The sequence below is a fragment of the Ascaphus truei genome, chromosome 2, assembly GCF_040206685.1.
Source record: "Ascaphus truei isolate aAscTru1 chromosome 2, aAscTru1.hap1, whole genome shotgun sequence".
In the NCBI taxonomy this organism is placed as follows: Eukaryota; Metazoa; Chordata; class Amphibia; order Anura; family Ascaphidae; genus Ascaphus; species Ascaphus truei.
The window spans coordinates 449,223,582-449,251,175 of record NC_134484.1 but is presented as its reverse complement, the minus strand read 5'-3'; the positions used below and the strand labels follow the sequence as shown (position 1 = coordinate 449,251,175).

Below are 27,594 nucleotides of genomic sequence, written 5' to 3'. Positions count from 1 at the left end.
TTAATGCTTATTTGCTTTTGGGGGGGGGGGGGGGGGGGCATAGGATGCCATATGAATTCTTCATAAATATGGGCCATATTCTTAGTCCAAATAAAAATGGTATCACGTACTGTAAATACAGAATTAAATTATTAGTGTTGGAAAATGCTATAATGTTCTAAACACTGTTTTAAAGTGCAAAGACCACCCCTCCCCTCCCCCCATGCAGCCCAGTCACTGCCCTCGCTTAAGAGTAAGAGGCAGCAACAAATGAGCCGGAGAACAGCAAGGGATTCTGGGAGTCTACCTGACACAGATAACATGTTTATAAACTAACATTTGGGAAAACATGCAGGAAAGTCCTTGTAATTGACTTCTCGCTCACACAGTATGAGGCGATCAGCTCAAAGTGGCTTTAAGGTGAGATTTCCCATACAAGGTTTCTCAGATGTAGCCTGTTCAATAAACTAATATTATAACAAATAGTATTGGACAGGAGTAAATGAAGAATGCATGTCATGTATAAATATTGTTAACCAAACCATCAAGTACTTTCCTTAACTTCTGATTCTTACGTTGTTCAGTATGTTTATTATGTGCACAATTCTCACAAACTGTGTGTTCATGGCCATGTCCGACTCTGCAACATGGACCAAGTATGTTGAGTAAGTATCCTAGTTTTTATTTCATTACATCTACTCTCTGTAACTCTTAATGGGCTATGTAATACTGAAGGAAACTGTCTTATGTCACAGCTTTCAACTGAATAGACAATCACTCTTAAAAGCAGGGTGCTTTTTTGTTTTGTTTTTTTAAATAAAATGCACCCACAACTTAAAAAAAAATATGCTCAATATGAGGCACGCCATTTTGAAGTTAAAATAAAATGATCACACTTTCTTAATCGTCTTCTCAGGAATCTGGAGGCAGCCATCTTGGATTTGTGATGTCATTGGTTGCAATGGAAAGCTGAAGTGCATTGAGCTTTTTTGACAGGTGCCCTGGCTTCTGCTTCTTCCATAGCACCACAAATCTGGTACCATTGGGTGAATGAGAAGGCAGGGAATAGACAGGTTTGTGGTGGTACCTTCATCCTGGTGTAATAAATGTGTCATAAATGACATCGCATCCATTGGGGTGTAGATATTTAGGCAAGTGGTGCAATTATATGTATTAACAAAACAATTATTTTCGGATGCATCTACTACAACTTCCCCCACCCCCTGTTTTGCCTTGTTACATAGGCCCCAGATTCTTAAGAAAATAATGACGTTGCTAGGTTTTTTTAATTTTAGGTTTCCTTTAGTATAGCTCCATGTGTTTATCAATACATTTCTAACATTGAAAGGCAATATTTTATACAATGTCACCTGTGATTGAGTGATAAAGCCTCAAAGTTTTTTTTTTCTCTTTGATGCAAAATTAGTGTAACGTTGATGGAAATAAACCACTAGATTTATCAAAGAAAAATTATTTTCACAGCAAATGGATATTTTTTTTTCTTTGGTAAAATCCGGTGTTTTCTACCAGTATTCCACCATTTTTCAACATGTACAATTTGATACTGTACATAGCTGCCACAATGTACCCTTTTGCTATTTTCTTTTGCTGTTATACAACTGTTGTTTCCTTTATATTGACGCCTATGCTCTGTCCTAATGAAATGCTTTGCCAGGGCTTTCTTGTCTTGTGAGCCACACTTAGCACGTAAGTAAATACAATTCTCCACTGCACCCACTCACACAATTTGCCAAATTCACTGGCTATGCTACATCACAATAATCCCATGGTCAGGACTTCACCTGCATATTGTCATCCAAGGCTGGGCTATGCTTTCCTGAGATTTCTAAATGGGCGACCCAAGGCATTACTTCTGATCTTGTTTACGTCACGTTCTGTGACTAGGTTGGGGAGCACCACTCCAGATTGTAGTTTATCATGGGATAACTAGTGACTCCAGTGCTAAAGTCTGTAGTAGCTGATGATTGCTTTATTCCCATGGGCTCTCCTTAGTTAAGGAGGGAGGTATGCCAGGCATTCCTCAAGTAACCAACGCCTTTTTGCTAACAGAGGGGCCCTTGGCCGCAAATAATATCATGCAAAAGTGGTTCATTATCAGCCTGCATCAACTACATTTTTGTAACACACTTGAAATGTGGTAAATATCCCCCTAAAAATATATATATATATTTTTTTTAGTTAACTATAATGGGAGTTTAAAATTAATAAAAAATAGAGCACATTCTGCTATTTTGCAAATAAAAAGTTGAAAAATATAGCCCAGTATTGCATTTGGTTGGTACCAATAAAAAAAAAACATTCTGAAGACACTACACTGTAAATGTTTCTCTTGGCGTTGATTTGGCTTCTTTGTAGATGACATTCTTTCAACTTAATATTATCTGTCAATGCAAAATAGGGCAGTAGTATTTTAAGCAACCCAATCTGAAGCATCTTCTACCTGTAATTAAACTTTCAATAATTAGAGCTGTTGACTCAGTTTTTGCCCATTATGCCATTGAACCCAACCAAACCCCAGTAGAGCATCGACTATTTCTCCTATCAATTAATAATTTGTTAGTGGGTGAATAAAAAAGCTTATTGAACTATAGTATGTGTATATGCACCCTACAAGATCATCAGGCTATCCTACCAAATGCCTGTATGCTGGATTGTACTTAAAATCACAATTTCTCTAACGAGGATTGTCTGAGTGCTGTAAATATCCACAGATAGTAGTAACATTGAATGGTGCACTTTTTGAAAGCATGCAGTTGGTGGTAATGTATCTCTCCCCTGCTGCTGTAATTACCTGGTCGGGAATCCACGTAAGCAAATACATTTAGTTATACTGTAGTTTCTTCTTAAATCTGAACATAAGTCATCTTATGCGCTGTGCAAAAGCAATCGTCCAGACAATTATTTGGCTCATTTTACCAGTTGTAACAAAGGTTGGTTTCAGACCGACAATCACAGCCATCTGCTGCTCTGAAGCATGGTGGCTTATCTTGTCGCTGTCAACAGAAGAACGAAAAAAAAAAGTGCCCCAGGTTATACCAAGCATTAAATATCTCTTGTGTGAAGAATCAAAATCACAGCCAGAAATTACTTTCCGACTGGCAGTAATAAAAGATGTGATTGAAATAGTCAGAGCTATGTTGAGAGAAGTTTTGGTTACCTGGGGGAGGCTTCCATTGTCTTGTCTGCTACAAAGTATTGCTTTTGTATTAAAAGTAAATAAATATACCCCAGTGACGCATGCATCCAGTTGTTTGAGCTACCTGAACCCTTCCTCAGGATCGTTCAGGGGAAATGGAATGCCCAAGTGCTTGACATGCTACTCTTTCCCCTGCCAGTAACCAATTCTCATATAGCAACATCTTGGCACCAATAATATTTTTGAATACTGAAATGATTCATGATAGTTTAGCATGAAACTGACTCTGTCATTTCATTGTCAACTGAGAATGAAAGCAATCATACCTCTCATGCTCTCAGCCAGGAGAAGAAAGAACAAATAATGTGTTCATTAGCACTCACTGCCTGATTTTATATATATATATATATATATATATATATATAATATATATATATATAAAATGAAAAATGTATAGACGATACCGTTCTGTGGCTAACGAAATGCTTTTACAGAATGGTATTGTCTATTCATTTTTGATTATTAAGCTCGGCTAACACGGTACAGATGCCTCTACATATATATATATATATATATATATATATATATATATATATATATATATATATATATATATATGAGAAGCAGGCATGGTCATTTACCAAAGTAGTTTTCCTGATTGTCTGAACTGTCTTCAAAAAATAGATCTCCTTTTTTGAAGGACGTCGTTATATGGCTTTATTTATACATTCCCTTTAGTGGAAAACACAGCAAGTCAGCATTATAGGATAATATACTGTATAGACAGAATAAATGAAACTGTGCATTTAAAAGCCTCAGTCGTCTAAAATCTGTAAAGACATTTGTCAAGACATCTGTTAAGACATAGGCACTCGGGCACTTCCAGTACATTATTTAGCTATTTGTAATATTTATTTGAATTGAGGATACTGCTAGGAAAGCTTTTAAAAGGAACACATCCAGTAAGCCTCTACAAACATCTCTTTCTCCCCCACTTCTTCAAATAATTTAAGATGCCCCTAGAAAGGTAACCTGATCTTCGACGACTCCTCTCAAACTAAATAGACTATTATTATTATTATTATTATCCATTTATAATGTGCCCTCATGTTCCACAGCTCAGTACAGTGGGGGGTAAAGGCAATGGCCAACATTACAAACAGATGAACATCAGTGTACTCACGATAACAGAATATCTCTGAAGGTCCCTGCTCCAAGCAGCTCACAGACGAGATCCTTGGACAATGCTAACTCGGAAATGCTAAATCACATATCATATATCAACTTTGAAAGTAACGTTCTCAACCATTATGGGCCACATTTTCTAAGCGGTGCTGCTCCCTCTATACAACACCTTCTACCGCTGGAAGACACCTTTCAGCCAATTCACTGGAGTGGGCCGTAGGCTGCTGGAATATCCCTGCTTAGTTAATGTGGCACGTTGGGCTTTGCCCTGATTAAACATTGAAATGCCATCTCTGTGTGGGTACATGGATCGCCGGGACTCTGACTAATCAATTGTAATTAAGTCGTGGAAAAATTCTAGGGCCATAAATAGCAGAACTAAAGAGACGATGTTTAACCGAACAATATTACATAGATACATAATATATATTAGTTAATATAAAAAAAAATTGAGATGTCAGGCAGATAGTCTTTATTCTTAGTTTTGAATCTAAAGGGTCACTAAATAGTTGGGTGATCTTGAGGTTTTGGTTCCTACAGTGCTCTCCTAATTCAGGGCTGCCTTTTAAGTGTGTTTGATGACATTGTAACAACCTCTAGAAGTACAGGTGCACTTAACTATGGATCTGTCTCCGACTCAGATGTAGTTTCTAATCCTGTTTCCTGTGTTTATGACTTTCTGTTGAGTACCACAAAAGACACAAATATGCATTGCTATGCCAATTTTAGGATCACCCGGGGCATTCCCATTAAATAAATGTCTATTTTACCACAAAATCCTCGTTTTCTCTATGGTGACAGGGCATCAGACTTACTCCCACAACACAGTACAGAACAACAGTTCAGCATTTTTTCCATTTGTGTCAGATATAATGAACTGAGCTATACTAGATTTATGGCAGAGTCCTTTGATGGAAATTGTTAGTAAAATAACCGCGAGACAAGCAATGCTAGATATTATTATATGCATTGACTTTATGCTTGTAAACTACATATTGGCCAATGGCCAGCAGTGTGATACATATTCAATTTAGTCTTCATTTAAAAGCTACTCTATCATACCAAAACTATGGCCTGGTCTCCTCCCCTTCCTCCACCTATATGTATACCTATATATGTGCTTATAGGGACAGTCCCCCCAAGGAGTACTAATGCCAGTGACATGTTTAGGAGATGAAAATCCCAATAATGATTAAGATTGAACATCGTGAGCTAAGACTTAGGAGGGATTTGATTTCCTCTGTTACTCGCTTTAGCTTGATGCCACTGTGTATAACAACAGTTTGCACAGGCAAAAAGCCCTCTCTCCCCATCTCTTACTTTAACTGTCTCTCGGATAAGGATAAGGTAGGATAAGTGTAATGGAAATACTTGATTGACAAGCAGTCCCCCATACAAAGGCCTTGAATAAAAGAAAATATGCATAATTTCAAATAAACAGAAGCAGCCACCTTTGTCCTGGCGTTGACTGAGCCACTGATTGAGCCACCTGTGCTGAAGCTGGGATATCCTTAAAATCGGCCCTATTGGTGGCCCTTGAGGACTGGAGTTGGCTACCCCTGTTCTAGAGTTTTTCCCACAAACATCACATGGCGTATTCTATCAGAATTACATGAAGGAAAGAGTTAACGTTCTAAGATGAAGACGACCCGTACAAAGACTTCTGCCAAGACTAATTGGTTTTGCTCTCAGTCAAAGCTTAACTGTTCCATGTTAGATTGAGTTGTAAACTGCCAATAAAGATAAGTACTGTATCGGTTTATTATGGGAAACAAATTATTGGTCAATATTACGAGAATGTAAAGTCAACTTACAACGTGTGAAGAGATCAGTGCAATTCAAAGGGCATTATCGCAGCGTACTGTTTGCAGTAGTGCCAGTTGTAGGAAGAGTTGAGAGGTATGATTAGACATGTGCATATCCATATTACATAACGCAACAAAATATATATATTTTTTTTTCTTTCTGCATCGAGCTTCCATTTTCCTATGTAGGTTATGCTCATTCATTAATTGATTTTCAGGACGTGCCGTTCATGCTTGATCTAATTACTGCAAGTCCATACAGAGATGCTGTAATGAACCTTTCATTTTTTTTTTTGTAGACCCATGAACTCAAAGGGATCTATTTATCAAGCAGACTATTAACACTATGCAGCATGGGAGTTATGGACGGTCCTATTCCATAGCATCTGCACGGAGTAAAATAATCCGTTTTATTTGCCTCTAATTTCTTTAGCCGTGAACAGGAATGATTTAGCCATGGGTGCGTTTGCTGCAATTGATGCACTCTACTTTCACACGTCTACACCCATAATAATGTTATTGTGCTATATTACCATTATATTGCTCACTGGTGCAAGCACGACAACATTGATACAGGGAACACTGATGTTGCATATTCAAAGTGATGGTTTGAAAATCACTTTGCTGCCATGTTGGTGGCTTGATAAATAGACTCGCTGAGAGGCAGCGTACATTATAAGCGGTGTGAGTTTGACTCAAACCTGGAGGTCCACCGTTGACTGCTAACACTTTTCTTACACTTTACTCAGGTACACTTTCACTGGCATTTATACTTTTGAATCATTGATAAAAATACTAGCAAGAGGATTCTGTTTGAAGGAATTCACCTTTCTCCGAGACCCTTGGAACTGGCTGGATTTCAGTGTTATTGTCATGGCGTAAGTATAGTTCCTATTGTTTCAAATGTGTTGTTAAACGTGACTTTGTCTTCCATCGGGGCAGTATTTCAGCTATTATTTGGAAATCTAACGCAACATTTGACTACGTAGCCCTTTAAATTGGTCTTTTGCACTATTTTCTTTGGTTGATTGCAGAGCAAAGTAAGAGAAATCTTTCACACATAAACTGTACTTGGAATCAATATAAATGTAACAATTCACTGCATCCTGCATCCTCATACAGGTGGCAGTGTTCGGCACCGGGCTGTTACAAATGCATTGGAAATTAAAACTAGACTTTAACCACAACACAGCGGTACTGAAAAATATAGAGCCAGTTTCACACACACATGAGAACAAACAGATACAAAAATGAACAAAAAAAAAGAGAATACTTTCAATCCCTAAAAGAATACAAAGTAATTTTATGCGGTTTGTTGAGTACCATTTACTTCAAGCTTTCACATAGTTACTCTCAGTAGCATACACTGCAAAGAGAAAATGTGCAAAGGATTCTATCAGGAGATAAGAAGTCCCAGTGGTATGTAAAGTGTGTTTTGTGTGTAAACAACTGTGTCGTGTTGATGCACAAGTGCACGACAACTGCAATGTGCTCCGCTACACAATATAACACTACCAAATAGTAAGATAAGGAAGTAATATTTATCAGCATTGTCTCAAAATCTGGTGCGAATGACAGACAGTTTGGGAATTTTCTATATAGACCAAAGTTTTTTTTCTGCGGCTTCTGCGTGCTAAGGTTATTTCATAAATGTTCTGTGTTTGTATTTTTCAAAGATAGAAACAAACAGCATGTTACAGCTATAATATATATGTATATATATATATATATATATATATATATATATATATATATATATATATGCAAATATAGCTGTATGCTCATCTGCATGTCTTAGGCAGGTCTGCAACCCCGCCTTTCCCCATTATCACCCAGCATACAGCACTTCCACTTTAGCAAGGGATTCTGGGAAATGACATGCAAATGAGCACACAGTGTCACTTTTTGACTCAATAACCATTTTTAACATGGTTCCCTATAGGCTTAAGCTTGCTGCATGGTCACAGCTTTGAGCACAGGCAGGGTTAAGGTGCATACCCAGAAAACCACTGTGCTCAAAGCTGTGACCATGCAGCAAGCTTAAGCCTATAGGGAACCATGTTAAAAATGGTTATTGAGGCAAATAGTGACACTGTGTGCTCATTTGCATGTCATTTCCCAGAATCCCTTGCTGCAGTGGAAGTGCTGTATGCTAGGTGATAATGGGGAAAGGCGGGGTTGCAGACCTGCCTAAGACATGCAGATGAGCATACAGCTATATTTGCATATTTGCTTTCCTGTGGAGGGGTTTTGTCACATTTTTTACTCACCATAACTTAACTCTATATATATATATATATATATATTATATATATATATATATATATATATATATATATATATATATATACCTGGAATATACCATCAAATTAGTCAAAATAAGATAACCTGAATATATATATATATATATATATATATATATATATATATATATATATATATATATATTATATATATATATATATATATATATATTATAATATATAATATAATAATTTGAATTCCAGTTAATGAAAGATGGTATTCACAGCTAAATAATACTGTATACAACGTGACAAGCAGTGTTTGTAAATCAGTTGATCCTGACATTCAGCACAGGAATTGTAACAGATACAAAACTCTACTGTTGAATTCATCTGTTAGATGAATCCGTGGCCAAAAAATCGTATTGAATAGAAGAACTTGTTTTCCCATCGCAGATAAATCCCATATCTATCATCAATTTTAATTAAAATGGATTATTTGTGGATTGACAAACCCTAATTGAACCATTTCAGTGCCAGTATTAGTGGTACATGGTCAGGGGGTAGCCTCTTCACTGCTGAGCAATGCGTTCCAGGGCCTCTGGTAGCATCATATGTATATTGTATTGAAGTTCTGCATTGCAAATGATGGTACCTAAACGTTATTAGGAAGATTTACAAACCCCTGTACTGCAGAGCCCAGCGCAGTACTCGCAGGAGAGACATCCATTTCTAAGAGGGCCAGTGCACATAACTATCTTTTGATATTAGAGCTCCGGATATGGAAAGGATGTCACACATATTTGGACTTCACTGGGGACAGCTGTATGCTGCACATGTATGTGCTTTAATGCACGGGTGTTCAACTCCAGTCCTCAACCCCCCCCCAACAGGTCAGGTTTTCAGGCTATTCCTACTTCAGCACATGTGGCTCAATCAGTCCCTGTTACAGCACAGGTGGCTCAATCAGAGGCTCAGTCTTCGAATGAGCCTCTGATTGAGCCACCTGTGCTGAAACTGGGATATCCTGAAAACCTGACCTGTTGTAGGGCTTGTGAACTAGATTTGAGCCTCTTGCATTACAGCTTGGTTTAGTTACAGCACATTTTCATCAGAAAAACTATTATCTCCTATAGGTGTTTATTCAGTATCAGCCAAAGCGGCAGAACAGGCTGTTTGCGTCTGAAATTGACTTCAATGAATGAATGAAGCCCCTCAGAGGAGGAAGGCTCAGCCATGCTTGGTTAGCAAAGACGCAACAAGCAGGATAAAAGATTGAATAGATAACATGAAGTCTAAACAATGGTTCAGGTCACCAGATCTAAAGAGAACACCAGATGCAAGGCTATGGATGTGCTATGATCAGAAAATGACTAGACTGTCACTATACTATATTACATGGTAACTCATTAAGCTCCTTCTTGACTGGGCTGATAAAAAAATATACCCACAGGATAAAAAAAAAAATGATGTATTACGTTGTCCAAATAAATAGGGTGAACGCACCCCAAACAATGGGACACATACACTTCGGGGTTCTGTTTATGAACGTCTCCCTGCTGCAAAACTGGTACTGAAAAGTAGGCCAGATTTGCCAATGAGAAGGAACCCAGCGGGTGCCGTTCTGTTTGCGTTTTTGCCTTTGTTTTGTAGATGGGAGACTTTTATAACCCCTCCCCTTGCTTGGTGCTCATTCACTGGCTTGCTTCGTTACTTGATTCCCAATAACTGTGGTTTGATTCTACAGGTATGTAACAGAATTTGTAAACCTAGGCAATGTTTCAGCCCTTCGAACTTTCAGAGTGCTGAGAGCTCTGAAAACTATTTCGGTCATCCCAGGTAAGACCTTCCCACCTCACTGGCTCTCAGCTGCTGCAAGTGCTTTATAGTCTGTCTCCTGTCCTCCCCCTTGCTGTCATTGTTTTGATTGTATTTTGCCATCGTCTGTGTTTGACTTTCCCTTGTTACAGATATGCAACTGAGTTTGTGGACCTGGGCAATGTCTCAGCTTTAAGAACGTTCAGAGTCCTTCGAGCATTGAAAACAATCTCGGTCATTCCAGGTGAGGATCGGGTTAAACACTAAGGCTGCTTCTGAAGCCCACATACCATTCCCCATTAACAAACCGAAGGAAGTAACAGACCGTGTTTGACACTGCACTGTTTTGGAATGGTTTCATGTAGAGAATGGGACTTGTCAGCAGAATATATATATATTTATATATATATTTTGTCCATTTTTCCGTTGACCGGTGGCTTTTTCTCCAGGCAGAAGGCACAAAATATTAGCAGAATGTATGTCAAATAGTAAGGAGCTAAGTGGCTGCTGGGATGTCTTGCGTTTAGTCCCATTGACTTGAATGGGAGTTGGCGCTGGATCAGGTGCGCTAAAACGTGTGCATTGTTTTCAGTGAATCAGGTTATATTCAGTATCATTGCTAAAAATGCTGGAATATGAAGTAATTCTATGTACACCAGCTGCCTAAAGCTTCAACTTACAACACAGAACCCAAAACACACTTATTTATCTGTGACGTTTAGTTTGCCAAAGTACAGTACTGTCCCTCAGGTTTGCATCCGCTAATAATGTGCAGAAGGAGTACTAGATGGAAGAGTTAAACAGGCAATCCAAGCCATTTTCCCCCCATTTCTTTTGAATGCAAGATTGAAACAGGGGGTCTGCGAATCTGGACCCGATTAATTTCAGCTCCGGGGACCTCCTGCTTCTCGAGGTACTAACCTCCATATTGGGTGCCGGAAGCCACTCTAGGGTTCACATAATGGCTGCTTTTCAAAGCTCCTTGGCCTTGCGGGCCAATAGGAAGCCATGATGTCACCCAGTGCGGCTTCCTATTGGCCCGTGTGATCGGGGAGCTTTAAACAGCAGAAAACTGCAGGGGATACCGGCACCCAATACAGAGATAAGTATCTCCGAAATCAAGGGGTCGCCAGATCTTACATTAATGGGGTTCAGCTCCCCGGCTCCAATCCTGTATTAAAAAAATGAAACTTAAAATACCGTCTGGGATTGCTCCTTTTTAATACAAGCATAACAATGCAAGTATTATAATAACATGCGTTCCCATCAATGAATCCCCCCGAATTGTGTAGCTGCTCTTAATCTACTGTACAAAGACATAGCCAGCATATTTAGATATTTTAAAACAGTACCGGTTTATATTTGATGCAATTGCTAAAAGTTAGACCATTAATAAGCTGAGTGGGGCTCCATGCCATTAATGCGGCCGGCTCATTAGGATAGCCCCTCCAAAATGTTATGCACCCAGTATAAAGCAAAAGGAGCCGTACCCTTGATTTGAATCCAAACGAAGAACAGCATAGGCCTACATAAGCAGCAGCGCTTCCCTCCTATTACCCTCTGCTTGACAGAAACATTGATTTTGTATGTTGTTTCAACCTCCGGAGAACAAATGTTTTGACACAGAAGCAAAAGAGAGAAAAGCCATCCCTGCATATTTATAGATTTCATCTTGTCAACCTACAGTTAGCAGGCGAGCCCTTATGCACACCTAATAATTGCTGTTTGTTCCCGCCAGTACTGATGGCAGTAATAATTAGCTGCTGCAGACTGGTAAATACAAGCCGGCTCCAGCTCGGAACTGGTACAGAGCCAGCTCTGCGTACTCTGCCACGGCTCTGCATACTCTGCCACGGCTCTGCGTACTCTGCCACGGCTCTGCCGCTGTACATTCTGAGGACAAGTCTCGTTCAGCCTTAGTGCTTAACATGTCTGACCTGCATGGCAAGGTAAAAGGGCTGCATGGGAAATTTTGTAGGCGATGAATCCTCAAACAGATGTTGGCAATTGTACGTCAGGTATATTGTTATATATATTTTTTTGCACTGCATCACGCTTATAGCAAAGTGTTCTTGAGAAATGCAAAGCTGTTCATTTAGGGATACGCAATGTTAAGTGTTCCGGATAAGGGGACTCCTGGCTCCCGTTCAGCACAGATAGGGGGCCTCATGCAGAGAGCATCGTTATTTCAAAACTCGCCATTTTTTGTTCAATTTCCCTCAGAAAACGGCATAAAATGGCGAGTTGCGAAAAACGCGCCATTTTTTTATTTCTATGTTTAAAACTTGCCTCGCGGCTGGCGAGAACCTCCATCGCGCCATTTTTAAAACTCTCCGAATGCAGAGAGGTGCGAACGGCAAGTAGCGGCTGTTCGCGCCAAAAAAAGGCGCGATTCTCGCATTTTTGCCGCGCCACGAAAATATGGCAAGATGGCGCTCGCCGCCTATAGTAAAGGGGAAAAAAAGGCGCGAATTTGTTTTTACACGTTTCTGAAGCGCGCATCTCGCCAATTTAAACTCGCCACACGCATCCATGTTAAACATAGCAGAATTCGCACTTTTCTGCATATGGAGAATAAAACTCTCCAAAAAAGCTACTTTTTATGAAATTCGCCATTTTTAAAATTCTATGCTCTCTGCATGAGGCCCAGGGTCAGCTATTCCAGATTTTGCTCTCCTTCTTGGGGTGTCTTTGGTTTTAAGGTTTATATATTGGGAGGTGCTCTATGAAACCAGGTCTGGAGCCAGATTGTCACCCCAACAAGTTTCTATTTGGTATGTTGTGAAACGACCTCCCTCTGGCTGGGGAAATGTACATTTCCTTCACATGAGAGCAGTAGACTCTTGTGCCAGTGTCAAGGCTATAACAGGGCTATAGAAAGGATAAAACAGGACATGGTTTGTTTTATCACGCTACTGAGGATTGCCCATGTTGTTCAATATTAATGAACCATGGCTGTTGGAATCTAACCAATGGCTTGGGCTCATCACATAAAGCAGCTGTCTGCATAATTTAAATTTTTTTACACAATATATTCTCTCTAGATAAAGACCCGCAAACAGCTACTTACATTTTATTTCCGTTAAAGAAATAGGATAATAAGATAACTGATAACAATATTCATTTATACATTGTAGAACGCTATCATAATCTCGGTTTCAATACATACATCCCGGGGGAAAGGGGAAACGACACCGTTTATTAAACTGTGACACATTCGGGGCAAAGTCGTGTCATTGTGGGCGAGGTTTCATTTAGAAATGATCAGTAGATTCTTATATTCAGATAATCCTAGTATATCGAACAGCTTGAAACTTATATTGCAACAACAACAAAACCTAATGGATGGGCTAAATATGTAACTGGTGCCAAATTTAATTGTTTCAATATGTTTGGTAAAACTAGCAGACAGTATTAATTAAAGTCATATTTACACCACACTTCTGCAATGCTGATGAAGCTTCATCTAAAAGCCAACTAGGCCACCAGCTAAATACATTATCCACATGGTTTCTATGTACAGTACAGGTAGTTACAGAAACGACAGGAATTATTACAAAAATAATATATGTGCATTGTCCAAAGCCCAACTCAATTAGGGTTCCCCTCCCCCTCTTTTCAATTCCAGTGTTCAAAAGTTTTCCGATGTCTGGATATTGCCACATAAGATTAATGGGGCGGCAAAAATGTCCACCCTCATACACAGAGGCACATGATTGTGGAGTCACATAGTACATGGCATTTTGGGTACATCACTCTTTGGGACTCTGTGGATTAAGATTTAAATGTACCCTGGTTTTTGCCATTTAACAAATTGATTCCTCTGTTCAGTTTGCCATCAGCATTGAAAACCAGATGTTTACAAGACGCAACTCCTTCCCGCTCTAGTTTTGGGAACACAAAATGCAGCGAAGATTTCCAATATACCTTTATATTACATCGTTCATTGCCAACATCTGGATATGTTGATCCAAAGGAAATCCTAACGTAAATCTGTAGAGATTTGAAAAAGTGGTAGATTGTGATTTGGGGCTTTTGTTGTTCTTTGTTTGATGTCGCATGTTTTTGTTTTCTTCTCTGTGTGAAATATTCTCATCAATTATTCTTTTCTCCCTCATTTGTACGAATACCAATTATAGAGAAAAATTATTTATTTGGATATGACTAAGTTTATTAACAACTAACTCTGCCTTCGGGTCTACTGGTCGTAAAAATCGGGTAACGCTAATTAACCTCAACATTTAGGAGCTTTTGTCATTATTCATCAGAAATACAAATCCTCTGAACATACTGTATGCAAATCATTCAGTCCATATTAGTTTTTTTTTTTAATGACTTACCGTAATAATGATAGATTTTCATCAATATCTAAATAAGGGATCTTTGTGATCTTGAAAGCTGGTTTACAATCCATTACATTTTGGGGTGTAATAGGCTGTTTTAATAACGATCTGATTGGATTAAGGAACTAAAATTATGTTTTTTTTTACTTTGGGCAATGTTTTTCTAATTACATTAATTCATTTGAAAATTAAATGGCGCCTTGGAGTGGAATAGCCACCTCAGAATTATAAATATAGTATTTCAATTTTAAACTCCTTGTCTATGTACGCGCACACACACACACACACACACACACACACACACACACACACACACACACACACACACACACACACACACACACACACACACACACACACACTATCAAGATGCAGAAATCTAACATTAATGTTCTAACTGTAGATAGTATTTCTTACCAATGGCCATCATTCCACAGTCACTGATACACACGGCCCGGACATCATTCCACAGTCACTGATACACACGGCCCGGACATTATTCCACAGTCACTGATACACACGGCCCGGACATTATTCCACAGTCACTGATACACACGGCCCGGACATCATTCCACAGTCACTGATACACACAGCCCGGACATTATTCCACAGTCACTGATACACACGACCCGGACATTATTCCACAGTCACTGATACGCACGGCACGGACATCATTCCACAGTCACTGATACACACTGCCCCGGACATTATTCCACAGTCACTGATACGCACGGCCCGGACATCATTCCACAGTCACTGATACACACGACCCGGACATCATTCCACAGTCACTGATACACACGGCACGGACATCATTCCACAGTCACTGATACACACGACCCGGACATTATTCCACAGTCACTGATACGCACGGCACGGACATCATTCCACAGTCACTGATACGCATGGCAAGGACATCATCCCACAGTCACTGATACACACTGCCCCGGACATTATTCCACAGTCACTGATACGCACGGCCCGGACATCATTCCACAGTCACTGATACACACGACCCGGACATCATTCCACAGTCACTGATACACACGGCACGGACATCATTCCACAGTCACTGATACACACGACCCGGACATCATTCCACAGTCACTGATACACACGGCCCGGACATCAATCCACAGTCACTGATACACACGGCACAGACATCATGCCACAGTCACTGATACACTGCCCCGGACATTATTCCACAGTCACTGATACACACGGCACAGACATCATTCCACAGTCACTGATACGCACGGCACGGACATCATTCCACAGTCACTGATACACACGACCCGGACATCAATCCACAGTTAATGATACACACGACCGGACATCAATCCATAGTCACTGATACACACGGCCCAGACATCATGCCACAGTCACTGATACACACGGCCCGGACATCAATCCACAGTTAATGATACACACGACCGGACATCATTCCACAGTCACTGATACACACGGCCCGGACATTATTCCACAGTCACTGATACACTGCCCCGGACATCATTCCACAGTCACTGATACACACGACCCGGACATCATTCCACAGTCACTGATACACACGGCACAGACATCATTCCACAGTCACTGATACGCATGGCATGGACATCATCCCACAGTCACTGATACACACGGCCCGGACATCATCCCACAGTCACTGATACACACGGCCCGGACATCATTCCACAGTTAATGATACACACGGCCCGGACATCATTCCACAGTCACTGATACACACGGCCCGGACATCATTCCACAGTCACTGATACACACGGCCCGGACATCATCCCACAGTCACTGATACACACGGCCCAGACATCATTCCACAGTCACTGATACACACGGCCCGGACATCATTCCACAGTCACTGATACACACGGCCCGGACATCAATCCACAGTCAATGATACACACGGCCCGGACATTATTCCACAGTCACTGATACACTGCCCCGGACATCATTCCACAGTCACTGATACACACGACCCGGACATCATTCCACAGTCACTGATACACACGACCCGGACATCATTCCACAGTCACTGATACACACGGCCCGGACATCATTCCACAGTCACTGATACACACGGCCCGGACATCATCCCACAGTCACTGATACACACGGCCCGGACATCATTCCACAGTCACTGATACACACGGCCCGGACATCATTCCACAGTCACTGATACACACGGCCCGGACATCATTCCACAGTCACTGATACACACGGCCCGGACATTATTCCACAGTCACTGATACACACGGCCCGGACATTATTCCACAGTCACTGATACGCACGGCCCGGACATCAATCCACAGTCAATGATACACACGACCGGACATCATTCCACAGTCACTGATACACACGGCCCGGACATCATTCCACAGTCACTGATACACACGACCCGGACATCATTCCACAGTCACTGATACACACGGCCCGGACATCATTCCACAGTCACTGATACACACGGCCCGGACATCATTCCACAGTCACTGATACACACGGCCCGGACATCATTCCACAGTCACTGATACACACGGCCCGGACATCATTCCACAGTCACTGATACACACGGCCCGGACATTATTCCACAGTCACTGATACACACGACCGGACATCATTCCACAGTCACTGATACACACGGCCCGGACATCATTCCACAGTCACTGATACACACGGCCCGGACATCATTCCACAGTCACTGATACACACGGCCCGGACATCAATCCACAGTCAATGATACACACGACCGGACATCATTCCACAGTCACTGATACACACGGCCCGGACATCATTCCACAGTCACTGATACACACGACCCGGACATCAATCCACAGTCACTGATACACACGGCACAGACATCATTCCACAGTCACTGATTCACACGGCCCGGACATTATTCCACAGTCACTGATACACACGGCCCGGACATCATTCCACAGTCACTGATACACAAGGCACAGACATCATTCCACAGTCACTGATACACACGGCCCGGACATCATTCCACAGTCACTGATACACACGGCCCGGACATTATTCCACAGTCACTGATACACACGGCCCGGACATCATTCCACAGTCACTGATACACACGGCCCGGACATTATTCCACAGTCACTGATACACACGGCCCGGACATTATTCCACAGTCACTGATACACACGACCCGGACATCATTCCACAGTCACTGATACACACGGCCCGGACATCATCCCACAGTCACTGATACACACGGCACGGACATCATTCCACAGTCACTGATTCACACGGCCCGGACATTATTCCACAGTCACTGATACACACGACCGGACATCATTCCACAGTCACTGATACACACGGCCCGGACATCATTCCACAGTCACTGATACACACGGCCCGGACATCATTCCACAGTCACTGATACACACGACCCGGACATTATTCCCCAGTCACTGATACACACGACCCGGACATCATTCCACAGTCACTGATACACACGACCCGGACATCATTCCACAGTCAATGATACACACGACCGGACATCATTCCACAGTCACTGATACACACGGCCCGGACATCATTCCACAGTCACTGATACACACGACCCGGACATCAATCCACAGTCAATGATACACACGACCGGACATCATTCCACAGTCACTGATACACACGGCCCGGACATCATTCCACAGTCACTGATACACACGGCCCGGACATTATTCCACAGTCACTGATACACACGGCCCGGACATTATTCCACAGTCACTGATACACACGGCCCGGACATCATTCCACAGTCACTGATACACACGACCCGGACATCAATCCACAGTCAATGATACACACGGCCCAGACATCATTCCACAGTCACTGATACGCACGGCCCGGACATCATTCCACAGTCACTGATACGCACGGCCCGGACATCATGCCACAGTCACTGATACACACGGCCCGGACATTATTCCACAGTCACTGATACGCACGGCCCGGACATCATTCCACAGTCACTGATACGCACGGCACGGACATCATTCCACAGTCACTGATACGCATGGCAAGGACATCATCCCACAGTCACTGATACACACTGCCCCGGACATCATTCCACAGTCACTGATACGCACGGCCCGGACATCATGCCACAGTCACTGATACACACGGCCCGGACATTATTCCACAGTCAATGATACACACGACCGGACATCATTCCACAGTCACTGATACACACGGCCCGGACATTATTCCACAGTCACTGATACACACGGCCCGGACATCATTCCACAGTCACTGATACACAAGGCACAGACATCATTCCACAGTCACTGATACACACGACCCGGACATCATGCCACAGTCACTGATACACACGGCCCGGACATTATTCCACAGTCACTGATACACACGACCCGGACATCATTCCCCAGTCACTGATACACACGGCTCCAAGTTAATGTATACTGGTGCAACAACAGCTGTGATAAAATGCTCAAAAAAACCTCTTCATCTTTAAAAGTATGTCAAACTTGCAAAATACAATACTGGCTGTGGCAACACACTTTGCAACACATGGGGAGTGAAAATAAAGTGAAAGCATTGAGGCTTTAAATGTATTCACGTCATTTTTGTCCCACATTCCTATTCATGGATTCAGCGTTTGCATTCCAATAACTGATGAGGAACTGTACAGTAGAAAAAGTCTTTAAAAAGTTGGTGCAATAAACCCTGCTCATTACATGGTTATACTGTAGTATGCCCCCTGACCAGGACATTAACTATAGACCGATAAATCAGCCGTGTGCACAAGGAAGATAAATAGCCCCTTTTCCATGTTTCATTTCCCTGTGGGTTTGTCTGACCGGCCTCAACACAAGCACTTCTTCATTCTACACGTTGAGTGTTATCTAGCTTCAATTGCCCTCTAAGTAGTTTATGGCCTTGCTCATTGTCCTGTAGCTTATGGACACATTTCAACCCGGAAAGACAATCAATATTTTTTTCAACACAGAATTGACAAAGGGAGACTAGACGGAGCAGTAGAATAGGTGAATAGGCTGAGCCACGGATTTAGCCACCTTTGCTAAAGCAGGGTTATCCTTTAAACCTGACCTGTTGGGGGGTGGCGGGGAGGGGGTCATGAGAACTGGAATTGAGAACCCCTACGTTAACAAGTAAAAAATCTCCTTGAGTACCTCTGGTTCTAAGGCAGCCAATAGTTACCAAGTAGGCTGCCATATAATAACAATTTGCCCTGTCACTTTGAGTGACGTGTTATTCATAGCCCAAAAACTATGTAACTATACATAATGATGGAAATGTTTCTGCAAATGATGACTTATGATACTGCTAAAAAAAACAAAAAAAAAACAATAGCAAGTCTTCTTTTGGCAACTCCAATAGATATTTAGCTGTAGTACCGTGTTAATTGGACTTGTTTAACTAAAGTATATTTTTGTATTGGGGTACCAATGCTAACACACACAAACATGTTTCTGATTATACCATCCCTCGCACACTTGAACACTAAAAATCCTATTCTTTATAAGCCCCTTACCATATTACTGGTGACCAACGTTATTGTTCGACAGATTGTGTCTACACTCAGTATTCCATAAGCTGTAGAGGTTTATTCAAGAAAAGCCTCAGCAGCTCTTATTCATACAATACTTGTCAACTACTTGGACTTCTACACATACATATTCTGATATTTGTAGTTCTTCCTTTCTAAATACAAGGAGCATGACTATAGTAGAAGAATACTAATACTAGAGGATGCGACTCTAAAAAGAAGACCTAGGCTAAAGTGTCTTACAATGTGGGGACAGGTGGACATGCGTTCTTCACACACTCTTATTGTCTCACTTGGATGATTATGTGCATGTGTTAAACTAAAGAACGCAGAGAGGGTTACAGGCACGCAACTGAAGGCGGTAATAAAGGCAATTTGCCGGTGCACATGGAGATGGGGGAAATCCTGTGCTGCCCCAAAAAAGTCACGGAGCAGGAGGGAAGCAACCAGGCACTCGGTCTTACAAAAAGTGAATTTATTAGCAAATCCAGTTCCAATGTTTCGACTGCATTTGCAGTCTTTATCAAGGTTAGGGCCTGGCTGCTTCCCTCCTGCTCCATGTTTTAAACTAACACACTTTAGTTAATAACTTAGTTGAACGAATTATGCGTGTTTTATATCTTAGAATACATGACCAATATTAGACTGTTTTCCTTGTATGTACTGTACACATGGAGCAGGCTTTATTTTTCCCTTTTGATGGGATATGTTTATATTTTACACCAGCTCTGCTGTGTTATTTGGGGTAACAATGATGTCTTCTACATCTACGTGTATTACTACTGTGAAGCGCTATGTACATTAATGGCGCTAATATAAATAAAGAAATACAATACAACACATCTACTAAATCCATCATTCAGATGTATCACTAGGGGGTCAATTTTCTAATGTCTCCTACAGTAAGCTGCAAAACAATTCCACCAGGTCTATCTCAATGAACATCATATAATTGCTTTTTAATTGAATACCTCTTTTGTAATAAATCGGGTGGAGTTTGTTTGTACCAGATTTCCCCCTAGTTTTGTAGCTGGGAGACTTTAGTAAGTAGAGCCACTAATGGAATCTCTTCATCTTTCACTGTCACCAGAGTCTCTAACAAACATCACAGCCTTCCTAGGGAAAGTCATTTGGAAAGCAGTGGAGTGCACCATAATTACAAGTATGGATGAATCCATTAGTAAATGGTAGATGTCATGATACCTCTATCAAGATACTGATGTTTAACAATACAAGCTTTCATGACCACCAGTTTCCCTTCTTTAGAGCCATATCTTTTGGGTGTTACTTGTTTTTTTCAACCAGGCAAACACATAGGTTTCAATACAGGTGCTTGGAAGATTTGCAGAGTCTCCTTCCACGTAAGGCGTTTTGTCATTAAGACAACACATTTATAATAGCTCGATATTTCCGTTCATTTTATGGTTCACGGCACATTTTGTCACAAATTCCTTCAAGTCAGATAATGAATTCATATCAAACATAAACTCATTTCTATCGTATACATAAGTCATTCATTTTAATTGTTATTAAAGCATCATTGCTGGTTTCTTGTGAATTTAGCTAACATTCTGTATGCAAGGTTTACCTACTACAAAAAGTGATATGAAGAGAATTGCCTTACAGTATATGTTGGTATTCTCACCAAATACATGGTCAGATTAATGACACTCACAGCTATAATAATATTATAATATCATATGTCAGGGGTGCTCAACTCCACTCCTCATGAAACAGGTCAGGTTTTAAGGATATTCCTGCTTCAGCACAGGTGGCTGAATCAGATGCTCAGTCTCCAACTCAGCCTCTGATTGAGCCAACTGTGCTGAAGCTGGGATATCCTGAAAACCTGACCTGTTGGGGAGGGAGGAATTGAGGACTTGAGTTGAGCACCCATGTCATATATAATATTAATGCTTTGACTGGCAAGACATCAGCCTACCCTACGAAATATGAAAGAAAGCCAAGGATCACATCTGAGGTTTTACAATAGAGCGAAAAAAATGGGCAGATTAGGTGAGCCAAGTAGCTGGTACCTGCCATCAAATCCTGCGGTTCTATTTCTCCATATTGTGCGATGTAAAAATAAGAGGAACTATGTGACTGTGTGAAACCTCAATGTGAAAGCATGGAAACCTTTCTTTCTAGTACGATATTACAAAGACTGGACGCTTTCATCCCTGACAGCATAAGGCTGCAGGGATGCTTAAAATGAATATTTTTAGCCGATAAACAACAACTCCATAACAATTCCCCTGGGGTTGGCTTTTCCGCCTCGCTGCCGGAGGGTCCAGCAACGGGTTTCAAACCTAGTTCTGCTGTGGAGAGACGTAGACATCGGTGACCTTCAAGCCACGTCTTGCTGGACCCTCTGGAAAAGCAGGGGCCAAAATATTAACTGAATTCAAATATTTCAATGTTGTTTTTACTGCCGTTGGTGTGACCTTGTAACCTCTAACTGCTGCATTTTGTCTCCCCTAGGATTGAAAACCATAGTAGGTGCACTTATCCAGTCAGTTAGGAAACTGGCAGACGTCATGATCCTCACAGTTTTCTGCTTGAGCGTCTTTGCCCTGATAGGGCTCCAGCTATTTATGGGCCATTTAAAACAAAAGTGTGTTAAAGATTTCACAGACTATAACAGAACCATATCGGGTGCCCTGGTTTGGGGCAATGACACGTGGGATTCTTATGAAGATTTCGTTAATGATACACGTAAGTATTTTTATTTTTTTCCCCTTTGGGAACTCGGCCTTGCATATCTTGTATTTTGCCATTGAATGCTTCTCCAAATCAGCAATCTGAATGAATCTGCTCCCAAACAGAATTATTTGTCTTTGTTTACCACTTGAAACTACAGTTCCTGCTCTGTTGAATACAGTTTCATGTGTTTTTGAGCCATTTTCCTTCTCTTACCATTCACCTCACAACTGGCACAAACTTCCGGAAACTCTCACAGCCGCCGCCAGTCTAAGTTCTTTCAAAACTAAAGCTGTCTCACATTTTAATCTGGTCTGTAACTGTTACATACACCTATAACATATACTTTCTCTTACTGTGCATGCAATGTCTTGTATATAATGTATAACTAGGGTTGCTAGGTGTCCAGTATTGAACCGGACTGTCGTGTATTTGAACACTCTGTCCAGTAAAAAATGAGAGGTAATACTGGACATGTGTACAGTATTACCTCTCTGGACATGGTGAGCTGACCGGATTGGGGGCCAGCAGAATTTGCCAGAGCAGGGAGAGAGAAGGGCGGTTGCTAGGGGGCTGGGCAGCTTCTTCCATCCGGATTGGCTGCCGCTGAGCAATGTAGTTAATTAGGAAGAGGTGTCAGGAGCCTGGGGGTGGGGCCAAGGAGAAGAGAAAACAGCATGGAGCGGAGATAGGGTTGTGTGTGTGTGTGTCACTCGAGCGCGTTGCACCTTTCACCATTGGGTCCAATATTTTAGGAGAAGCCATCTGGGAACGCTATGTATATCCCTGTTCACTTAATGTAACTATGTATTTGTAACCATGTATTGTCATGATAACTCTGTGCCCAGGACATACTTAATAACGAGAGGTAACTCTCAATGTATTACTTCCCGGTAAAACATTTTTTATAAATAATTAGATGTAAATAAATAACATGGCACCCACCCCTGAAAAAACAGGATTCCAGACCAGACATTGCTCCCCATGTATTGCTGTCGAAAAAATTGATGCCAAATAAAAAAAGACTCAATTACGTCACCCATATACATAAATAAAAAAAAGGAAAAAGTGTCCTTAGTAAACAAGGCATTTATGCATTTTTAAAGTGGTTGCTGCTTTGGAACCCACGTCCTGCCGATGTGCTCATTGAACAAGTATTTATTGGACAATTGGCCATCTCCTGTTAATGGAATATAGTAGATGATGTATGCTTCATGTATGTTAACCTTGTTCTTGTTGTCTTATGCACTGGAAACTATTGACACATACAGCACACAATTCATGCCAAACATGCTACACCAGGGGTGTTCAACTCCAGTCCTCAAGCTTTCCCCCCCGCCCCCATCGGTCAGGTTTTCAGGATATCCCTGCTTCAGCACAGGTGGCCCAATTGGAGCCTCTGATTGAGCCACCTATGCTGAAGCTGGGATATCCTGAAATCCTGACCTGTTTGTGGGGGAGGGTGGGGGGTTTGAGGACTGGAGTTGAGCACCCCTGTGCTGAACTGTGAGCCATGTAGGGGCTCATTCATTAAATCCCTAAGCAGCCGTTCATACCGCGTTCGACCGAAAACTCCCACTGATTTGAATGGGAGTTTTCACCGAGATCGGCTGCTTCGGAGTTTATAAAATAAACCCCTTCGTTTTTCAGACGCTGTTACTTACTGCTGCAGTCTGCCAGCTGAACACGTGTAACGGGGCATTCCAGTCCCTGCTGTAGGATTACGCAGAACATAATCCTGAGGCGCTGAAAGCACTCAGACTTTAGTGTCGTCCCTCACAAATATCCCAAGCATTCATCTCCTGCACAAAGATAATCACACGTCCTCTTAGGCTGTGCTTCTTTCTGGCTTGTATTCTGTACAGCAGTATACTGTATATGTGTATAATATACATATATATATATATATATATATATATAAATATATATATATATATATATAGTCAGATAAGGCAGTTGGCACTCCAATAGGTGCTGGTAAGCCACAGGTGCACGTCCCATATAGAGAATGTAGTTATACGTTACCGTTCCAAGGATAGGTAAACAAGAGACAGCACTCAATGTTGAAAATCAAAGTGTATTAGTGAAAGCAAAAATACATCCAGAAACCCAACGTTTCGGTCCTACAGAATGGGACCTTCCTCAGGGGGATACAAAGGATACAAAGGTATCCCCCTGAGGAAGGTCCCATTCTGTAGGACCGAAACGTTGGGTTTCTGGATGTATTTTTGCTTTCACTAATACACTTTGATTTTCAACATTGAGTGCTGTCTCTTGTTTACCAATCCTTGGAACGGTAACGTATAACTATATATATATATATATATATATATCAAGAATGAATAGATGATACCGTTCTGTGAGGGCGGGATTTTTTGAATACGGGAATATTTGATTTTTTAGGGGCTGTCGCCTCATGACAAATTTCGCTAGCGGCGACGGGTGACGTCACTTGTCACCGTCGCGGGCACTATACACGCGGCCATAGGGTACACGCGGCCATAGGGATAACACCATGGTACATAATTTTTTAGTTCTTAAAACAGCTTGGATTGGTAATTATAATAATATTTGTAGTAAGCATTGAACTGCCTGATCAGTAACACCCCCCAATCATGCCTTTAGATCTGCCATCGCCCCTCAATTTGTTGAGCCTTCGCTTTAAACAAAGCCTGGCAAACAGACCCCAATACCCTGGCAGGCAGCTTCCCTGCTCCCATTCATGTATTACGCCCTCTGTTGGTCTTCTTCGTCGTTCCCCTATATGTTTTCGGGAGGTTCCGGTTGTGGGTCGGGATGGGAGATCTCACTCTATCTACAACAAAGCAGGATAGTTGGGCAGCGTTGACTTTGTGGTTTCTTGAATCTGCATTTACATTCGGTTCATTTTTGTGGCCTTGTTAACTGTGACCATTGGTTGGTGTTTGTGAGGTGTCACTGCTTCGTTCCCACTACTTGCTGTGATAAAAATATATTTTAAGTACAACATTTTGCTCTGACAAATGTTGCAATGGAATCTATCAAATGGTGTCTGTAATAATCCTAGGTGCTGCGTACCCTGCGCTGTACTGTAATTGTGAAGCACTGAGTCCCATTGGGAGAGAAGCGTTACATGAAATAAAGTTGTTTGTTTCATCATTTGTGTCCCTTTTAATAATGGGTCAAAATTCTTCACAAAGTCTGACTTGGGATAAACGGCTCTAACAAACAGTGTCAAATGCAAGACATTTGGCTAACACGTTTTGTACATTTGACTTTGACTGTGCCTAGGCAGACGGACTCTATATCAAAGAAAATATTTGTGGTTCCAATGGGAATTTATTTTATATTTCAGATTCCTCTAGTTTTTCAGTTGGGAAACGTTGATTAAAAAAAACAAAAAAAAAACACCACTGTTTCTTCCTGTGATATATCATTTATTGTAACTGGAGAGAGAATACAGCAGTTATCCCGTAATTAAAGAAATGAGAGAGACCATTGTTCGTTCCGGTTTCCTAAATTTCAGTAATATTTTAGGAGGGCGTTCATTTACGATATTTGGCTACTTATTTTTGCTGGGATTTCTAATGTCCAAAGCACAAAACAATGTGTGTTTTAACATTACATGTTCCTAACTGGGGATTGTATATCCTTATATGTGTACGATATGTGCAGGGACACCCTCTGTAATGACTGTGTGGCAGAGACACTATTGGGACAAAGGGAAGCTTTGAAATGTCCTGTATAGTACATGTTTGATAGGGCTTTTGCACCTTGTGGTTGGTTCCTGATTGCTTCTTATTGTGAGCTGTTCTTCTATCTCAGTTACATCTTGCTCAAGGCGGCAGTGCATGTTGCAACAGAGATTGCTTTCAAGCAGAAAATAATAATGGGCAACATACCCAGATGAGATCTCTAACCAAGGTGTTACATCAGATACTGGATATGTAATCATATTACCACAGCTCTGTATTATACATGTGTTTGCAATGATCACCAGTTTGGCACCAGTCGTAATTAGGAGTGTGTGCGCTTCCAATGTGTAGGCTGTCAGTTCAAATAATTAGCGAAGATACAATGCCCATGGAGTGTGTTTGCATGTCTTCCATAGGTCACCGAACTTGCTTCATTCACTCCATTGCTACATGTTATGCAGTGGTTTAGCTGCAGACAAGGGTTCTGGGTAGTGACATGTTAATGAGCAGGCCACTATTAGCTTCCTATCTGTAACGGGTGCTCACCACAAACAAAACGGGACTGGGAGGCTGAGGTGGGGATGTTAGTATAACCCGACTTGCAGTGAGCGAGTCCGGAGTGCAGAGTGATAGTCGTACAGCTGGGTCAGGGTTGGAGAAGTGAGAATAGTCGTAATACTCGCCGTGGCCAGGGGTTGGAGAAGTCGGGTGGTTGTAGAGGGTAGCCGGGTTCCAGGAGCGGAGAAGGTGGAGGTCCAGATACAAGCCGAGGTCAAAAACACTGAGGAACAAACAGGATCAGAATGCGCAAGGTAACAGAAGTTTGAGGTAAGCACTATGTTACCAACTAAAGATTATGCTCAGCCAATTTGCCAGAGGGCTGGCTGAGCAAAATATGGGCTGGTGACTAATAGGCAGCTCGCAAGCAGCTGCCAGAGATTAGGATGAACCGCCCACTCGGTAGCAGGCGCCCATTGGTAGAGCGGAGGCGGAGTGACGTGCAGGTGATCCCAGTGCAGAGTGGAGTTATGGGTTAACCACTCATGTACTCCATGGTGTGCGCCGGTGCTTGGTTTCCTGCGACGTGCTGCGTCACCCATGTCGTCACGTGATGCGAGGCATAAGCCCGA

At 41.7% G+C, this 27,594-nt stretch overlaps 1 protein-coding gene across 5 annotated transcripts in view; it reads left to right on the top strand.

The window, feature by feature from the left end:
• LOC142487879 (sodium channel protein type 5 subunit alpha-like) overlaps positions 1-27,594 on the top strand; it is a 379,502-nt gene that overhangs the window by 92,937 nt on the left and 258,971 nt on the right. For 3 of the 5 annotated variants that reach the window (XM_075587913.1, XM_075587911.1, XM_075587915.1), the window contains exons 4-7: positions 555-644; positions 6,876-7,004; positions 10,340-10,431; positions 22,572-22,805. In XM_075587913.1, coding sequence (XP_075444028.1) covers positions 555-644; positions 6,876-7,004; positions 10,340-10,431; positions 22,572-22,805 — 545 coding nt within the window. Of the gene's footprint in view, positions 1-554; positions 645-6,875; positions 7,005-10,116; positions 10,209-10,339; positions 10,432-22,571; positions 22,806-27,594 lie in introns of all 5 variants that reach the window. The other 2 variants (XM_075587912.1, XM_075587916.1) reach the window with 1 other exon arrangement.